The sequence below is a fragment of the Anas acuta genome, chromosome 1 (assembly GCF_963932015.1).
Source record: "Anas acuta chromosome 1, bAnaAcu1.1, whole genome shotgun sequence".
NCBI classification, from domain to species: domain Eukaryota; kingdom Metazoa; phylum Chordata; class Aves; order Anseriformes; family Anatidae; genus Anas; species Anas acuta.
In genome coordinates, this window is record NC_088979.1 from 1750697 (window position 1) to 1766984 (window position 16288).

Consider the following 16288-nt stretch of genomic DNA (forward strand, 5'->3'; position numbering starts at 1 on the left):
ATTTTAATACAGCATTTCTGTTTTAAGAGCTCAGACTGACATATCTAAAAATACTCCTCTTGATTACTGGTTGGTACAGATCATTTTAAGTACGAGCATCCTTGTTTCGGGGCTCGGTCTTAAATAACAACCTAAAAATGGTTTTCAGGCATCCATAATCCAGGATATTGTTCTCAGCAGCGCTTTTTTCATCGCCATGCCTTGGGTTGTTTTTACCAGCACGTTCACAGATCTTCAGCATTCAATCCTTGACTTCCAATGATTTTTAAGTATTGGGTCTCAGGCACCAACAGATCGGGTTTTGGAGCTGCCCTGCCAGCTGCTTTGAGGGTGTTTTTACAGAAATACTTCCAGGGAAGATTTTGGGGGGAGCTTTGAGAGAAAGCATCATCGCTGGGATTTGTCCTTGAACCAGATCTTACAGGAATCTTGCAGATTTGGGGATTATACTGTTACCATCTCTGTGATGAGAAGCTTTCTCCATCTTCCTCTGCCTCATTTATCCTCTTAGAAAGCTGGAGCTTTGTTAACTGGACCTGCCACCGAGAACTCGGAAAGGTTAAGTGCAGATTTTTGGCTTTAGAGTGAAGAAGCTGGACGGCTTGGTGATATTTTGGATTTTTTTTGCTTTACGGATGTTTCTTTTTATTGATTACGATTCGAAAGAGCTAAACAACAACTAGATTAGTAGGAACTCAGACCTCAGTGTGACTTTTTTGGAAGAATCCTTGGACCAGATGTGATTCCCCAACATACGAGGCAAGCCCTAAAACAGCAGTGCTACGATCCCAAGTTCTTTTTCCTTTGTAGGTCGCTCCTGAGCGTCGCCTGAGCTCTTTGCACACCCCGCCTGGTGCCAAACAACCTGGAAATGCCACGTTGGTGGCGTCCTGTCCCTAACCTCCTTCCCTGGCTCCTGTAAGAGTCTCCCCGGGGACTCGTTACCTTAAAGCTTGCAGTGCTGCCAGCAGTAACCAACAGCAGGTACTCCACAGGCTCTGGCACCGAGGATTTGCCTCTACCCCTTATTAATCAATGTCATTAGCAGTGCCTGGCGCTGGACGCACCAACCTCCAGCGCAGGAGGCTCGAGCAGCAGCAGAACCAAACGAACGACCATCAGGAATCAGATGGACGACCTTGAAATCTCGCTGGGAACTGCTGGCAGATGAAAGATGCTGGAGCTCCGAGATGAGCTCTATCGATCCCATCTCCGGCCTGGAATAAGCGCCGGGCAGCGGCTCAGGGCTTCCAGACAAAGAATATTGATCAGGTCGACTCAATTAGCTGCTGAAGGCTTCGCATTTGCCCCCCCCCCCCGTCGTTAGCGGCAATTTCACGGATAGAAACTTCACAAGTTCCCATCTTTTAACTTAATTATGTCTCTCTTTGCTCTTAGCCACCGCTGATTCGGTTGCTGGTTTGGAAGGAGGCTCGTCTTTAACAAAAAAAGGATCCAGCTTCTCTTTTTAGGAGCCTCTTATTTTTCTGTAGCAGCATAAAAGCTTTCTCCCTGTCTCGCGGGATATTAAAATATTGCAGTTTATCAAAATTAAGGCAGATTAACGCTTCCACTTAACGCCTTGTGCAGCAAAACGCTTCTCTCCCTGGGAAAAAGCACCCCACAGGCTGTGTTTTTTGGGTCTAATTGTTCAGGGGATGGGTTAGGGAGGCAGCTGGTGAGAAAGCCCAGAGCAGGAGCCACCAGACATCCCTTGGACCAGATTTTTCTGGAGTCCTTTCCCTCTCTCCTTCCCCACCTTTATCCCTCCAGGGATAACCTTAACACCTTTTTTTTCCCGTGTCCTAGCAGCATACCAGAAATATTTTGGCTTAAAGGCTGCTGCCTGCCACTGCGCTGTTGACTAACACTGCCCTGGACGTGTTTGCATCTTGAAATTTTTCCCTGCTGTGGGGGAGAAATGGCTTAGAGGTGAAACATGTTAAGAAACTCCATCCAAACGTTGGCTGAAGCAGGTATTGAAATGTGAGCGAGCCAAGCTTCACCCCGTTTCCCTCCTCCATGAAATGGGTGAAAGTGGGAGAAGAAGCTCAAGGAACTCGTTGATACCCTTTCTAGATTTCCTATTTTCTGGATTTCCTTTTATATTTTCTGGATTTCCTTTTATATTTTCTGGATTTCCTTTTATATTTTCTGGATTTATTTTTTTTTCCTAGATTTCTTTTTTTTTCTAGATTTCCTTTTTTCCCCTAGATTTCCTTTTTTTCTAGATTTCCTATTTTCTAGATTTCTTTTTTTTTTTCTTCTAGATTTTCTTTTTTTTTTTTTTTCCCCTAGATTTCTTTTTTTTTTTTTTTTTTCTAGATTTTCTTTTTCCCTAGATTTTTTATCTTCTAGATTTTTTTATTTTCTAGACCAGGCTCCCTTCAAGACATCTCATTGTGCGGTGGGAAGGCACACGATCTCCTCAAGACTCCAAAATGAAAAAAGTGATTTCCCAAAGCAAATCCTTCCATGGGTTTGATTGCAAATAATCCAATTTATCTGTCCTCCTCGGTGGCCAGGTGAGGGAGAGCCACCTTGTTTGGTGCTGCAAAGCCAGCGCCAGGATTTAGGAAGTGCTGCAGTGGGAAGCTGTGGGATTTCCTCATCCTTTTTAACGTGGGAAACGTGGTTGTGCCTGTGGAGCTGAACAAGCTGCGAATTCCCAGAGGAATTCAAGTCCTGACTTGGGAGCTTTTCCTAAAAGGTTTTCTGCTGCCTTCCTGCTGGTTTGGCTCCCCTACAGCTGACGGAAGATTGCAGGTGGATTAAAATGCTGCTTGAGGGTGATAATTTCTGAAGGTTTTGCATGAGGATTTCTTTTTTTTAACAACTTTGGCTTAAATTCTCTTACTCTTGATGGTCCCTGAGAACATACATCCCTGTAGGGGGACTGTACAACACATCCTTTAATCAGTATCTGTGATTTTGGCTGGCCAGCACAACCCACCCAGCTCCCCCTGCTCCTCCTAAGTGCCTGGGAGCTGGCAAATCCCAGCTGTAAAGAGGCCAGAAGACAACGGGAAGGATTTATGCTTGAGGAAATTCGTGTCCTAAATGATCTACGTGCAATTAAGGGGCTTTAAAGACATGAAATTGAGGCAGCTTCGGGTGTTTGGTTCCTGAACATCTCTGGGTGAAGGTGGGACGGGGTATGGGGATGTCTGTTGGGTGTGAGTGAGGCTTTCTCCCGGCTCAGCTGGGAGAAAAAGCGTGGAAAATAACTGTTGTGATGGTGGTTGCTCCAAAATGAACCTCTGGTTTCTTGGTTTTTAAGAAAAATGGGATTACGAGGGGGTCTGACACCCAGCTGGAAGTGTTTTTAACTATATATGTGTGCGTGAGATCACACCTGAGATTTAACCTGGCCGAGCAGATTTGCAATTAGAGGAGCTGCAGCACCCCAAATGGCTGCACAGAGCAGGCTTTAATGGTGTTTTTTTGGTTGCTGGCTTCCAAAATCTGCAAATCTGGCCTGGCACCACGTGGATTTACCAGCTGCAGGGGTGGATGATGGGGTTTTAACAGCAGATCGACCTGCTTGCGCAAAAAGGAGTTTTAAAACATGCACATTAATAAATTTGCATTGTAAAGCCAAATAACTACTCTTTTGTTTATAGGAGGTGTAATTGCACCATGCAGATCTGCAGGACTCTGGGTAAAACTCAGCCCGAAACCATTTTAAAGTCACTCGTTTAAAACTTTTGCTGAAATAGCTCCTTGAATCTGTGTTTTCTTTTTTTTTTTCTTGTAGTGGGGAAGACTTCCTTGATCACCAGGTTCATGTACGACAGCTTTGACAACACCTACCAGGTAAGTTAATCCGTATTATCCCCACCTTTTGCTGCCAGATCATCCCAGACCTAACGCCTCTGTGGGGAAAATGTAGCAGGTACCCGACTCCTAAAAAGAAGAGGCAGAAAGCTGAACTCCAAGAGCTGGTGCAGGGGCTGAGCAGGGTCTCAAGGAGCAGAGAGCACTGGATTGTAGGGTTTGGTGTGTTTTAGGACACCATTTTATGCTGTCTGCCAAAACACAGACCTCAGACCTGGTTGTTTTGGGTTGTTTTGCACTCATTCCCTGCCCCCCTCCAATTCTGTGACCATTTACTATGCATATTTATTAATTAAACCAGGTTGGGGTTGCAAGGTTGGGGCTGGAGCAGTGCTTGTCCTCTTCCAGTCCTCTCTGCAGCCCCGTTGCTGGTTAAGGTTTGGTGACAAGTCCCTTCGAGCTGATGCCAGTTGGATTTTGAGGAGCAATTTTTGATACCTACTCCCAAATTTTACAGCTTGCCACCTTTCTAGGCTCATCCTAAAAGTACTTTAGTGTCATAAACTGAAGTGTTTAAGTATAGTTTCATAAACTAAAGTGGGTCTTCTCCAAGGGAAGGCTGGCTTCGTGGCTTGATGGCACTTGGTGATGTTCCATATTCACTAAACCGAGAAAATCTGTTCCCTGATGGATGCGAAGGGTTTTTTAGGGAGGTGGGAGGAGAAGCTAATGGGGAAAAGAACACAAAAAAGCCGTGTCTCTTTTCTTACTTAGTGGCTATCCAAGGATCTCTTGATTAAATCTCTTTACCCATTAATGATTTCCTTCCTGCCTCCTCAGTAATTCCTCACTGCTGCTGCTGGGCAAGTTGGGCAGAGCGAGCTGGAAGTTCTCACTTAATAACAGGAGAAGCAAAGCTGCTGTGGTGTAGGAGGGCAGGAGCACACATCACTGCTCCCACGGGAGCAAACATCCTTTCAGATTCTGCCCACTGTAATTACATGGACACGTGAATGCAGTTCTTTTATTTAATCTGTGTGTTTTTTTCTTATCCCCGCAGTATTTTGCTTTCAGGTCTACTCCTTTTCTCTGCGGAGCTCGCGTCCTAGTTCTTTCTTGAAGAGGTTTGACCCTCTGTGCTGTGTGATAATATTGCAGTCTCCATGGGAAGCCGGTGTGACATAATAGACTAAATGATTGCAAAATGAGTGAGTGGGGCTTAAAACAGGGAGAAATCTTGAGGGTTTACCAAACATGTGCGCTTATTTTGCCTGTTAACGTACTTGGGATGGTGCCATTCATCCAAAGACCTCTCTTCTACTCAAATCATGACCGAGGCAGGGAAAAGTGTCCTCTTCTGATGCAGCTGGAAGAAGGAATGAGTCATGAGAATTGAAGCAATTCAGCCAACATCACGTCACGTTAGCATCAGCTCCGTGCCCAGGGCTTTGTAGAGACCTCTCCAAGCCAAGCACTCGGCTGATAACGCCTATCGAAAGCTGTCCGTGGGTAACTGCAGCTGCAGGTTAGCTGCTGGCTGATTTTGCTCTTTCTGGACATTTCTGATAAATTTTGAATGCCTGTTTTCCGAAAGCTGCCACAAGCTATCATTTGAACAAGGCTTTTTTTTTTGTGTTGGGCTGGTAAAAATAGAAGGCTGCTGTTTAATAAAATCTCTGCTGGACGTTGCTTTCCTTTTTGCTAGATAAAAGGAGTTCAGCTGTTGCCCAAACAGCTTATTAATGAACCAAGAACTCGCTGTACCGTGCCGAGCCCAAACGCCGGGAATAAAACCCTGCCAATTTGGTGTTTTCTGTTTCACCAGGAGAGATTCTGCCCCGTGGACGTGCTGGGAGAGGTTTTCCTTGTTCCGTGGCGCCGTGTGCGGTGCATAATGAAAGCCCAGCGTTGGCAGACACGGCGACTCTGTGTTGTGCAAGAGGAAAATTAGAAACCACGCTTCCCTTTAGCTTCAGCCTCCTGGAGGAGAGAAGAGGGGAGGATGCTGCTGAGTTGGAGCCCTGGCCTGGTTTGCCTCAGGCTCCTCACGTAGCCTTGGGTTGTTGTGTGTCAGCAAGGATAGTTTATAAAGTGGTGTCCTTCTTAGCAGGGATGGGAGGACAGCTGGATTAAAAGCTGTTCTGATGCACGTTTGCACAAACCCATCCATAACGTGGCCCACCTGAGCATCTGTGCTGGGCCTGTAGCCTTGAAATTCCTCGCAGCACCTCTCAGCCATGCAGAGAGCATTCCTAATTATTGCGTGTCCTGCGTACACAGCGTTAAACCCTCTTAATTAGGGTAGCTTCACTTCACAGAACCATTTGTGCCCGTGGTTTTGTGCCTGTATCTTTTGTCCTGCCAGGAATAAGTCTTTTCCTCCCCTCGTACATTGCACAGCTCTTCATACAACCGATCTGTGAAGATTCCCCGAGCTTTTCTCCTCCTTTTTGTCAGGCCCGTGACAAAATGTCTGTTAGTAGCTTACCTATTTTAGTACAAATTTGGGCTGGGGAGTGTCTGGATCCTCTCCTTGCCGTCTGCTCCTGGTTCTTCTCCGCGTTCTTGTGCGCCGGTCCGAGCAGCACAGGTGGACAAATGCCTCTGGCTCTCAGCTGTGGAATTCTGAAGTGCAATTAGGAAATGTAATTTAATTCTTAAATTAAATTAATTCTCATTCTTAAAGGTGCTAGGGGCTTAGAAACAAGAGCTTTGTCACAGCCTGGAAGCGAGGGACCTGCCAGCCTGTTTTTCTCAGCACGATCAGCGCAAATATTTTCGGGATCTAAAGTGAGTTCTGAGCCTGGCCTTTCTGTCCCATCTCCCACATTTTTGGTGTTGACGTGCAGGAGTCTCACTGCCCTGAGGGAGCTGTGCAGCACTCAGCATTTCCAGCAGGCTCACGGGGACTCGATACGGCCATGAGGAAGCGTGAGGTAGGGGCTGAGGCAGGTTCAGATCCCGAGGTGTGAGATCCCAAGGGTTTTGTAGCTTTTTTTTTCTTTGTAGACACATCAAGGAGCCACAAGGGAACACAGAAGGGTCTTTGAGGCAGTTTTAGGGGAGTACCCTTCACCCAAACCACACAACACAAAAGCAGAAGGGAGGCACATTGCTCTGTTAGCCTCCTAGGGCTCTGTTCTTTCTTCCTACCACCTAAAATACCTGTCAGAACACAGAGAATTAATAATACAATAAATAATAATAATATATAATGATGGCATAATAGAAGTCTAACAATATAAAGCATAAACAGTAAAATAAACTCTCCTTTAGAAAATCCTGCTTCATCATGGGAGTGCAGGGAAGTAGCCTCAAGTCTCTTTGCCCTAGCTGAAACTTGCCCATTATCTTTTTTAATCAATTAACTTGATTAAATAAATATTGATGTTGCTGAGGGTGCAGCTGCTTGAGGTGCTCAGTGTCCTGCTAAATCCTGGGCACCCCTTTAGCCTCAGCTCAGTCGTGTCCCTGATGCAAACGACCCCTTCGAGCTTGGATGTGCTCGATGCAGCCATGAAATATGGGGGAGAAAATATTTAAAAAGCAGTTTTTGAAAGCACTTAGTTGTGTTTTCCTCTTTTTTCTTTCTCTTAAACACATTTGGAGGTTGGACACGAAGCTCCCACCGGTGTCTAGCAGCTCGGATGCAGTGAGCTTTAGGATTAGCTGAGCATTGTTAATAAATTATTGGGGTGTGTGCTCTCGTGCTGCAGCAGGCGTGAAGCTGCCCACCTGAGGAAAAAGGCTTAAAGGGAAGGGACGTGGTTCAGCTGATGGACACCAAAATACTTTTACAAGAATCCTTGCTGATCCCCGCATGATTGTGAGGATTAAATTGCCAGTAAGAAGAAGTTGAGGTTAAACTGAACAACTTTTGTGTTTCAAGATAATGTACTTGTTAGGGATATTAAATAAACTCCTAAATGAATCCTAAAAGTAAGAAAACATTTTTTTTCTTGCAGATCCACTCCAGTTGTGGCAGAAATGCTCCCCTGCAAACTGCTGCGGTTATTCTGGTGCTTCAAATGAAATTCTTTTTTTTTTTTCTTTCCCTCCAGGCAACAATTGGCATCGACTTCTTATCGAAAACCATGTATTTGGAGGATCGAACAGTGAGTAAGATTTTCCTTGGCACTTCTCTGTGTACGGTAGGAGCGAGGATCAGCATCTGCTGCGACGGTGCTGGGATCGCTTGGAAGGACAAGCTGAGCCTTCACCTACCAGCTGCTTCCAGACTGACAGAGCTGTGCAGGCAGCTCCCTTCTCCCCTTGGGGAAGGGGGAAATCGCTTCACACTTAACCCCTTCAGCTTTTGAAGGATACAGCGCAGTTTTGCCAAATGTTGCCGGTTTGTAGCCAGCTCATTAGTTCTTAATTTGACTTATTTAAATAGAAAAAGGTTGCCTTCGGTAGTAACCCACAAATTACTCCTGTTACTTAGCTTGCTGCAGCTCTAGTTCCCGAAATGAATGAAATCACTGCTCTCTGGAAGAGAGTCTGTGGTTTAAAATTAGCTCAGATCCTTCATTAAGAAGTTCCCTTCGTTAAGGAGTTCAGTTCAGCCGCTGAGCTGTTCGCAGAAGCAAGCTGAGCAGTGCTGCATAAGCTCACGGTTCTGTCTGAGCCCACAACGAATGTGATTGCGTTAAAAGGGCTTCAGTGCTGAGAGCTGGTCGTCCCACAGCAAAACGACTCCTGCACATCCTTCCATACACGTTGCTTTTAGGATATCTTGCCTTTTTCTTTCAGAACCCTGCTGGTAAGAGACGTTAAACCTCATCTGTGTGCATGTTAATTTAAAACGTGGCCAGGGCTTAAGCACAGAGCGTAACCAGCGTTTTATCCTCCCTGAAAAAATCACGTTAGTAGCTTTTCCTGTGCTTTGACAGCAGCTGAAGGTTTTTTCCTTTAAAAATATGGTGTGGGGCCTGATTCTTCCACCAGCAACCGGGCTGTTGGAGAGTTACGTGAGTCCCGAGGGAGGATAGCAGCAGAGCATGAAAACCTTGCGTAGGCAGAACTGCAGGTGAATATTTGCCTTAGTTACCTCGTTGCTCCTTTCCCTTTGAAAGCCGAGCAATCCTATCTCTCCCCTTCTGGAAGGGAAACGTTTTTGAAGAGAGAAGGCAGCAGAAAGGGCAGCTGGGTGCACACACCACGCCAGTTTGGCTACTACAAGTGCTTGGGAGAGATCTCTGTAAAGGAGGAGACAATTCGCAGCTGCTCCCAGCCCCCAGTCATCTCCTGCATGAGTTTCTATTTTCCTTTGGCTTTTTCAAAAAGTGCGATTTATTTACTCTTTTTTATTTTTTAGTGGCAGTTTTGGCTTTTTTAATTTTCTCCCACCCACAGATCAGGTTGCAGCTGTGGGATACTGCGGGTCAGGAACGTTTCCGTAGCCTCATTCCCAGTTACATCCGTGACTCTGCTGCTGCTGTAGTAGTTTACGATATCACAAGTAGGTATATTGCACTGGGTTTGACCTTTTTTCTTATTTTTCTTGCTTGTTTGACTGATTTTGTTAGGTACGGTTGCAATTATGGGACACAGCAGGTCAAGAACGGTTCAGGAGCTTGATTCCTAGCTACATTCGTGACTCCACTGTTGCAGTTGTTGTTTATGATATCACAAGTGAGTGGGGGGAATTCTGCATTTCTAATACTCTGCCCTTTCCATCCTTTAGCCTAGCTTTGCATGTCCTATCACAGCCATGTGCTCGTTCTTCATTCTGGCATGACAAAGAAAACCTTTTCTTTTCACCGTAGTTCAGTTTGAAGCTAGCCACCCTCTTGTGATGTATGAACTGTCTCACGAACGCCCTCGTTTCGTAACCCTTTCCTCTCACATCCTCCTGAAGCCTTGAGTCCTGGCTGGTCTTGTTGCACTTTTTTTTTTTTTTTTTACCCCATTTCATCAGCTTTTCGATCACGGTATGACCTCTGATTTTTGGTCCCAAACACCTGAGTCGTGTTCGTCGAGGTCTGAACTCTCCATTTAGACTTTGCACTGGTAGCCCGAGCTTGCTTCACTCCATCTGCCCCCCCCCTCCCCACGAGGTTTGGGCATGGGCTGGGGGGAAGGTGCATTAACACCACATTTTCATTCGAATCAATCATCCACGTTTTGCAATTCGTGCGACTTTAACCCCTAAGCCCTTGCCCTTTAACAACTGCTCTTCCATTTCTTACTAAGGTATGTACATTTTTGTGAACTAAAATATTAGTGCTTTCTTCAACTCTTCTCCTTCTGTCCCTCCCCTCAGTCCAGAGCCCCCTGATTTAGTAGGTTTCAGTGTTTTAAAAGAGCAGAAATTTGGTTTAGAGGAATTAAACCTGTAGACATCTTCAGTTCCAAACCAGAACTGACGGAGAGCGATGGCCTAGATCTATACAAATGCAGAAGAGCTTGTCCTTTGCTTTATAAATATTAGAAGATTATGGCAGGAATGAGGGCTTTACCTATAAAATCTTTAATTGTTAAAAATAGCGCTTTCACTTGAGCTAAAATTGCAAGTTAGCCGTGAACCTTGAATTTTTCTCTTACCGACCTTACAAATTCAATATTACCGAGTAGTAAAGAGACAAACGAAGACGCTGGCAAATGATCAAGCCTCGCCTGTCTGGCGTGCAATATATTCCTATGCAGTAGAAGCCATTAAAAAAAATCAATAACTGTCGAGAGCTGCTGCAGAGCCCCCATTTTCTAAGTGCTGAAAGCCACGCAGGCAACTCGGATGCTCTCGCGTGGCTAACGGGGAAATGCTGGGCTCTGGGGCAGTTTTCCTTATGGGAAAAGGAAATTAGTTTTACTAACGTGCTGTCTCCTTAGAGCAGGGTGGCTTCCTAAAATTCTCTTCCCTCTTTTAAGGAGGTGTCGTTAAGAAAAAGTTATTATGGATACGTTAAATTTGTCTTTCTTGTTCCGTGCTAATGATCAGGAACTATTTGGAACTCGTTTTTCAGCAGTGCAGGAGTTGCTAGGAGGGTTTTATAACCCTGATAATTCCTAGGGAGAACCCTAAACCTAGCAAGTGAGAAGTGATTAAGCTGTACAAACGCATAGCTGATATGAAATAGCTTTGAGAAGCAATGAAACAAAATGGGAACTGGTCTAAAAGAGCAATAAGGCTTCTCGTTTTACATGCTGTCAAGACCAAATTATAGATAACTCTGTTCATTAGGGGTGAATTCCAAGCCAGGGAGTGAAGTTAGCCCATCTGAAGTCACTGCCAAAGCTTTCCTACACGTCAGCGTGGGGCACGTAGGGTCTCGCTTGCTGGTTCTTCATCACCTTATTGTGCCAATTCCAGAGAAAGCGAAGCTTCTATACGAGACTCTGAGATGTGTTAGCAGCGAAACGTGAAGAATGCCTGCCCTGATAATCCTCTCCCCTGTTCTCTGCTAGATGTAAACTCGTTCCAGCAAACAACAAAATGGATCGATGATGTCAGAACGGAAAGGGGCAGCGATGTCATCATCATGCTGGTGGGAAATAAAACAGATCTAGCAGATAAGAGGTACGGAGGAAGAACTCCTCTTTTGAATGCTTTTCTTAGCCCGATGTTATTTTCTCCAAGATGATGATTTTAAAAGGAACACTTCTATTTTCTTCCCAAACGCTCAAGTTTGTTTTAACTGGAGGTGGCTGTGACTAGATCAACCCAGATCTTTAAACTCCTCTCTTTTGGGCAAGCCCAAATTTGCAGCACAGCGCTATGAATGAGTGTGAGAAACTGTGACCCACTTGTTCGGGTGTCAGGAGAGAACAGAACGTTAAAAGCAACCTGCATCAGTGAATGAATGAGCTGAAGTGGTTACAAATACTCAGACTTAATAAATTTGCTCTGATACAAGTGATAGCTGCAATTGGAATCCATGTTTTCTCAGAATAGCTTTGCTTGTGACCCTTCAGATTTATAAAATCTGTTATATAAAATCTATAAACATCCTATTAAAAACTGTTCTCTCTCTCTCAAACTCACACACACGCACAGATGCCTCATGATTTTTGTTTGGAAGCTCTTGAGACAAAGTTTTCTCCGGATTTAGCGGACTGCTTAATGGGTGGGACACCCAGGTGGGGGGAAAACAGCAAAAGTGATTTGATATGAGGTGGCTGTGCTTGGTCCTTCCTTAAAATAGTTCTGTTTGCAGTTTGATGATAGTTATTGGGTGTCAAAGTCTTCCAGTTGCTGCCTTTTCAAGCATCAAAGCACAGCTTCCTGGGCAGGGACTTGAAGGAGCCTCGTTTTCCCTTTCAGCTGCTTTACTCTGGGAGCCAGGTGTGCTGCTGAAGTCCATCTAATGGGATGAAATGGTTATCCTAGTGCAGAGCTATGCTCAAAATGTGGCATCTCCTTGGGTTAAAGACAACAACCTTAATTCTCGAGGTGTCCGTCTGTTTTTTTTCTGATTCTGTGTTATCTTCCCCAGACAAGTGTCCATCGAGGAAGGAGAAAGAAAAGCCAAAGAGCTGAATGTAATGTTCATCGAAACTAGTGCAAAAGCAGGATACAACGTAAAACAGGTGAGTGACGAGGTGCCTGCATCCAGCATCAGACATTTTCTGTTAGCTCACCAGTGTGGAAATGAGATCTGCTCCTAGACATCTTCACGTAGGGTGTTAGAGGGACGTTTGGAGTTTGTACACAAAAGGCAGGATCTTGGGGTTAAATTGTTGGCTGAAGGATCCCTGACCTTGCAGCAAATGACATGGAACCTCTTTCCTCTTAGAAAAAAGGATTTAGGAGGAAGCTTTGTGGGCACAGCATCACGCCTTCCCAAATTCTTGTTGATGCAGCCCCTAACGGTGTCTGGATCGAACAGATTAAGGCACCAACCAAAGCCTGTTCAGTGAACGAACGTGGACAAAGCGATGTAGGAGGAGTGTGATGGATTAAAATACTTCTGCTGGATACAGAGACAGTGTAAACCGGTGCTCCTGCTCTGTTGGAAGGCACTGAAGGCTCGAGCAAATGCTCTTGGACGGCTTAAGCTGTTTATTTTCGTTAGCTGATGAGCTGCTTTTGAATTAGGGAGAGCAGGGAGATGTCTCGTGAGCTGATGCAACCGCAGCGCAATTCGGGTGTGTGCTGAAGAGCCGCAGCTCTTCAGGCTTCATCCAGCAGGTCAGAATTTAATCAGTTGCCTTAACGAAGATAAAGCAAGCTGCTAAGAGCAGTAAACGCTGCACGACTGATCTTGATCCGGTGTTTACATGACAGAATTGTTTGTTTCTCGTTAGTTATGTCAGCAAATATGCTTACTGGGGCTTCCTGAATACGCAGCCAGAGCTGTGCATCCCTCGTGGCTCAGCGGGGTGCTGCTTTTTCATTGATCTGGCAATTTCTCCTCTGGAGCCACGACCACTAAAGCATTTGGCAGGCGGCGTTATGGCAGGAGGAAATAACCACTGCGAGCTGCAGAAGGCTTTCGTCCTTGGGTATCACCACAGAGCGAGCACGTGCGTGCGTGTGGGCATAGATTTTTAGGTAAAAAATATAAATTGATATCTTTTAGAATCGTAGGGTCAGGTTGGAAGGGGGTTTATTGTATAGATGCAGCTACTCGAGTAGCTCGTGTACAGGATTTTGTGAGGAGCTGCTAAAACAGGTTTATAAATCACTCTGGGATTCAAGGGTCTGTTATTAAAACATCCCTTGACCTTGTGTCTTCGGAGCAAAATGATTCCCCACCTAATGGAATAATTAAAGTGTTAACTCGGCGCTGCCTTCCCGTGCATTAGCGAGCGTCAAAAAGCGTTCGGTTCCGGGGGTCCACTAATTACCATGCCACAACACAAAGGCTGCCTTGTAATTAAGGCTTCGTTTTCCTGCTGCAACCCTTGGTGTTTGCTCGGAGCAGTTGCACTGAGAGGAATGCTGCTGCTTCTGCTGCTCTGCTCCTTTTTTTTCTTGAGGGAGCTGCCCTGCACCTGCCACCTTCCCAGAAGCGTGTCCAAGCCTGGAGAAGGTAGCTTGGGGCTTTTTGGGGGCTGGTCGATGCTGGTTGGGTTGGGAACCTGATGATTTGAGATGTGAGGAGGAAAAATCTAGCACGCCTGTAGTCCAACTTAGCACAAAATGCTGTAATTTAATAAAACCTGTGCTTTGTAAAGCCTCCCCTGCCTGGTTTGAGCTGCATTTAATACGTTACGAAGGAACCAGCTTCACCTCTTTGGGTTTTGTGCCGAAGCCATTTAGGGATTGTGCTAATGAGCTTGTCAGAACATAAAGCCATTTCGGTAGCTGGGGCCTCACTCGCGCTCTCTCCAGAGAAAATTCGTCGCTGTGTAACGGAGGTCTAGACAAATTATGCCTGATTTTAATTGCCAGGTTACATGCTGTAAGGCTCCATCAGTAAGGCTTGGTAATTCAGCTCCAGCAAAAAAAAAACAACAAAAAAAGGTGTTGGTGAGTAACCTGGGGGTGAGTTCCCTCTGTTAAATCACAAATTGGGTGTGCAGTTGTTGTTCTTCACTAACATCCAGCATTATTACCCCAAAAAACTCGGGACTGCTACACATCGCTGCATCACAATCCATAGCGTGAGGGCTTGTCAGAATTGGGCAGGAAACAGATTTTCAGTGACTTTATTCCCTGCAAGATATCAAAACAAAAGATGGGAGGACTTACTGAAAAAGAACGACGAGTGGATTTTCCTTCTAAATTTCAGTGGCCATATTGCAGGCACAGACTGTGATTTTTAGGGACTTCAGAGCTATTTTATCCTGTAGAATCTTTGAAACTTTGATTTTTATTAGTTTACCAGGCAGTTATTGAAATAATTCTCAATGGATAAGGCTTAATACCTCTAGAAATCTAGTTCCTTATTTTCTTTGCAGCTCCTCTGTTGAACAGTGTGGAATTATTTTACTAACTTGCCAACCAAATCTTCCCCAATGAAACAGGAAAGCGTGGGGACAGCTGCAGAATGGGAACCTTCCCCATAACCTGTACAAAATCTTCCATTAATAACATCGTTCCCTAATGCATTCTGATTTACTGTCCGAGGTAACTTTCATCTGGGATTTTTAATTCCTATCAAATTATTTCGGAAGGGCTCCAAATTTAACGAGACTTACTGATGTACAAATTACGATCGCTTCGTGCTGGGTATCAAATATTCACGTGAAGGTGGATCTTGGGCCAGTGACAAGCCATCGTTTTGTCCACTAGGATTAGGATTCAGCAATTTTCTGAGATATGAACTGTTTTTTTTCCCTTCCATGCAATGCTCTTGTCTGTCAGTATCGAAACTTCTCAGGCTGCTGAGCGAAGCGCCGACAACCCACCAGGACAGCCCAGAAAACTCAATAAAATGCTGATGTCTCCTGGCCCTAAATGCTCGGCCCTCTTTTAAAGGTAGCAAACGGCACAGTGAGAGTTCAGGCAGGAGATTTGGGATGGAGCTGGATCCCCAATTTTTTTTTCTTTGAATCTTTATCCCTTTCATATCAAGCTTTAGGTTTCTCTGCAGTGCTGGATGTGTACACCTTGATGTTACCAGCTCCAGATTCGTCTCATTTCACTCTCTTTTCCCCCTTGGATGCCCCCCCACAGCCTCCTCGCTTCCCATCCTCCAGCACATGGCTCCCTGTGAGTTCCAGTGTCACTTTTGTGCCTGAATCCTTAAGAAATCACTTGCAGCCCTTCTTCCTTCACTGCCCAACGCTGCCTGCAATGTTTCCACATCAGCATTTGCCCCACTGAGGACACAGAAGAAATTTAATTCCTTGTCCTGCTTGGGGAGAATAATGGCCGTGATTTTTTTTTTCACCTCCTTGGCTGTGGCACTGGTTTGCTGGCCTTCGTTCAGCACTTTTGGGTCGCACCAACACACGTTTCAATGCCAGGATCTTCCAGCAACAGAGGACGTGCTGCCCTCCTGTAGTGCTGGATCTCTGAATTTACAGGGACACCGAGCAGCTGGACGCCTCCTGCTCCTTCTGGCTGCAGAGAAAGGGAGTCAAAGGACAAATCAGAGCAAAAACGGTGATATTATTGTCCTGGGGTTAAATAGATGCGATAGAGGGGAAAAAAAATGGCTTTTGGATCCTCTGGGTTTCAGCTGAGAGTGATCCAGGAGAGCCTTGACGCTGAGATTCGTGCTGTATTTCGGGGAATCTTCCCGGTGCTTAGTCTGGGGACTTGGTGCCCAGAATCTGTCAGGGTTGGTTTTGGTCTCTTGTGGAAAGAGAAGGGGAGAGGGAGAGCCCTGGAGGCCTCCTTCCAGCAGTACCTGGCACACTTCACGCTTCTCAAACAGCCCCGGGCTGGATTTGGGTTTTGGCAGCAGAACTTTCTCACGGCTGAAGGGCCGTGGCCCCACGAGTAACCCTTTTTTCCTGCATCCAGCAGCTCAGCTCTTTTTCCACCGCCCTTTGATTTTCGTCTGCTTGCTGGGCACGAATTCTTCAGCATTGCAGAGCTCGGAGAATGAGAATTAGGGAGGTGTTTCTCTCTCTTGGCTCTGGGGAATAGGTTTTGTGTGGCTCTCAGACCATCAGC

At 45.5% G+C, this 16288-nt stretch overlaps 1 protein-coding gene across 3 annotated transcripts in view; it reads left to right on the forward strand.

Annotated features, from left to right (window-relative positions):
- Window positions 1-16288, forward strand: part of RAB6A (RAB6A, member RAS oncogene family) — a 42348-nt gene that overhangs the window by 23291 nt on the left and 2769 nt on the right. The window contains exons 2-7 of one of the 3 annotated variants that reach the window (XM_068689644.1): window positions 3758-3816; window positions 7839-7892; window positions 9133-9249; window positions 9306-9411; window positions 11185-11296; window positions 12213-12306. In XM_068689644.1, the coding sequence (XP_068545745.1) occupies window positions 3758-3816; window positions 7839-7892; window positions 9133-9249; window positions 9306-9411; window positions 11185-11296; window positions 12213-12306 (542 nt within the window). The remainder of the gene's footprint in view (window positions 1-3757; window positions 3817-7838; window positions 7893-9132; window positions 9250-9305; window positions 9412-11184; window positions 11297-12212; window positions 12307-16288) is intronic. The other 2 variants (XM_068689548.1, XM_068689459.1) reach the window with 2 other exon arrangements.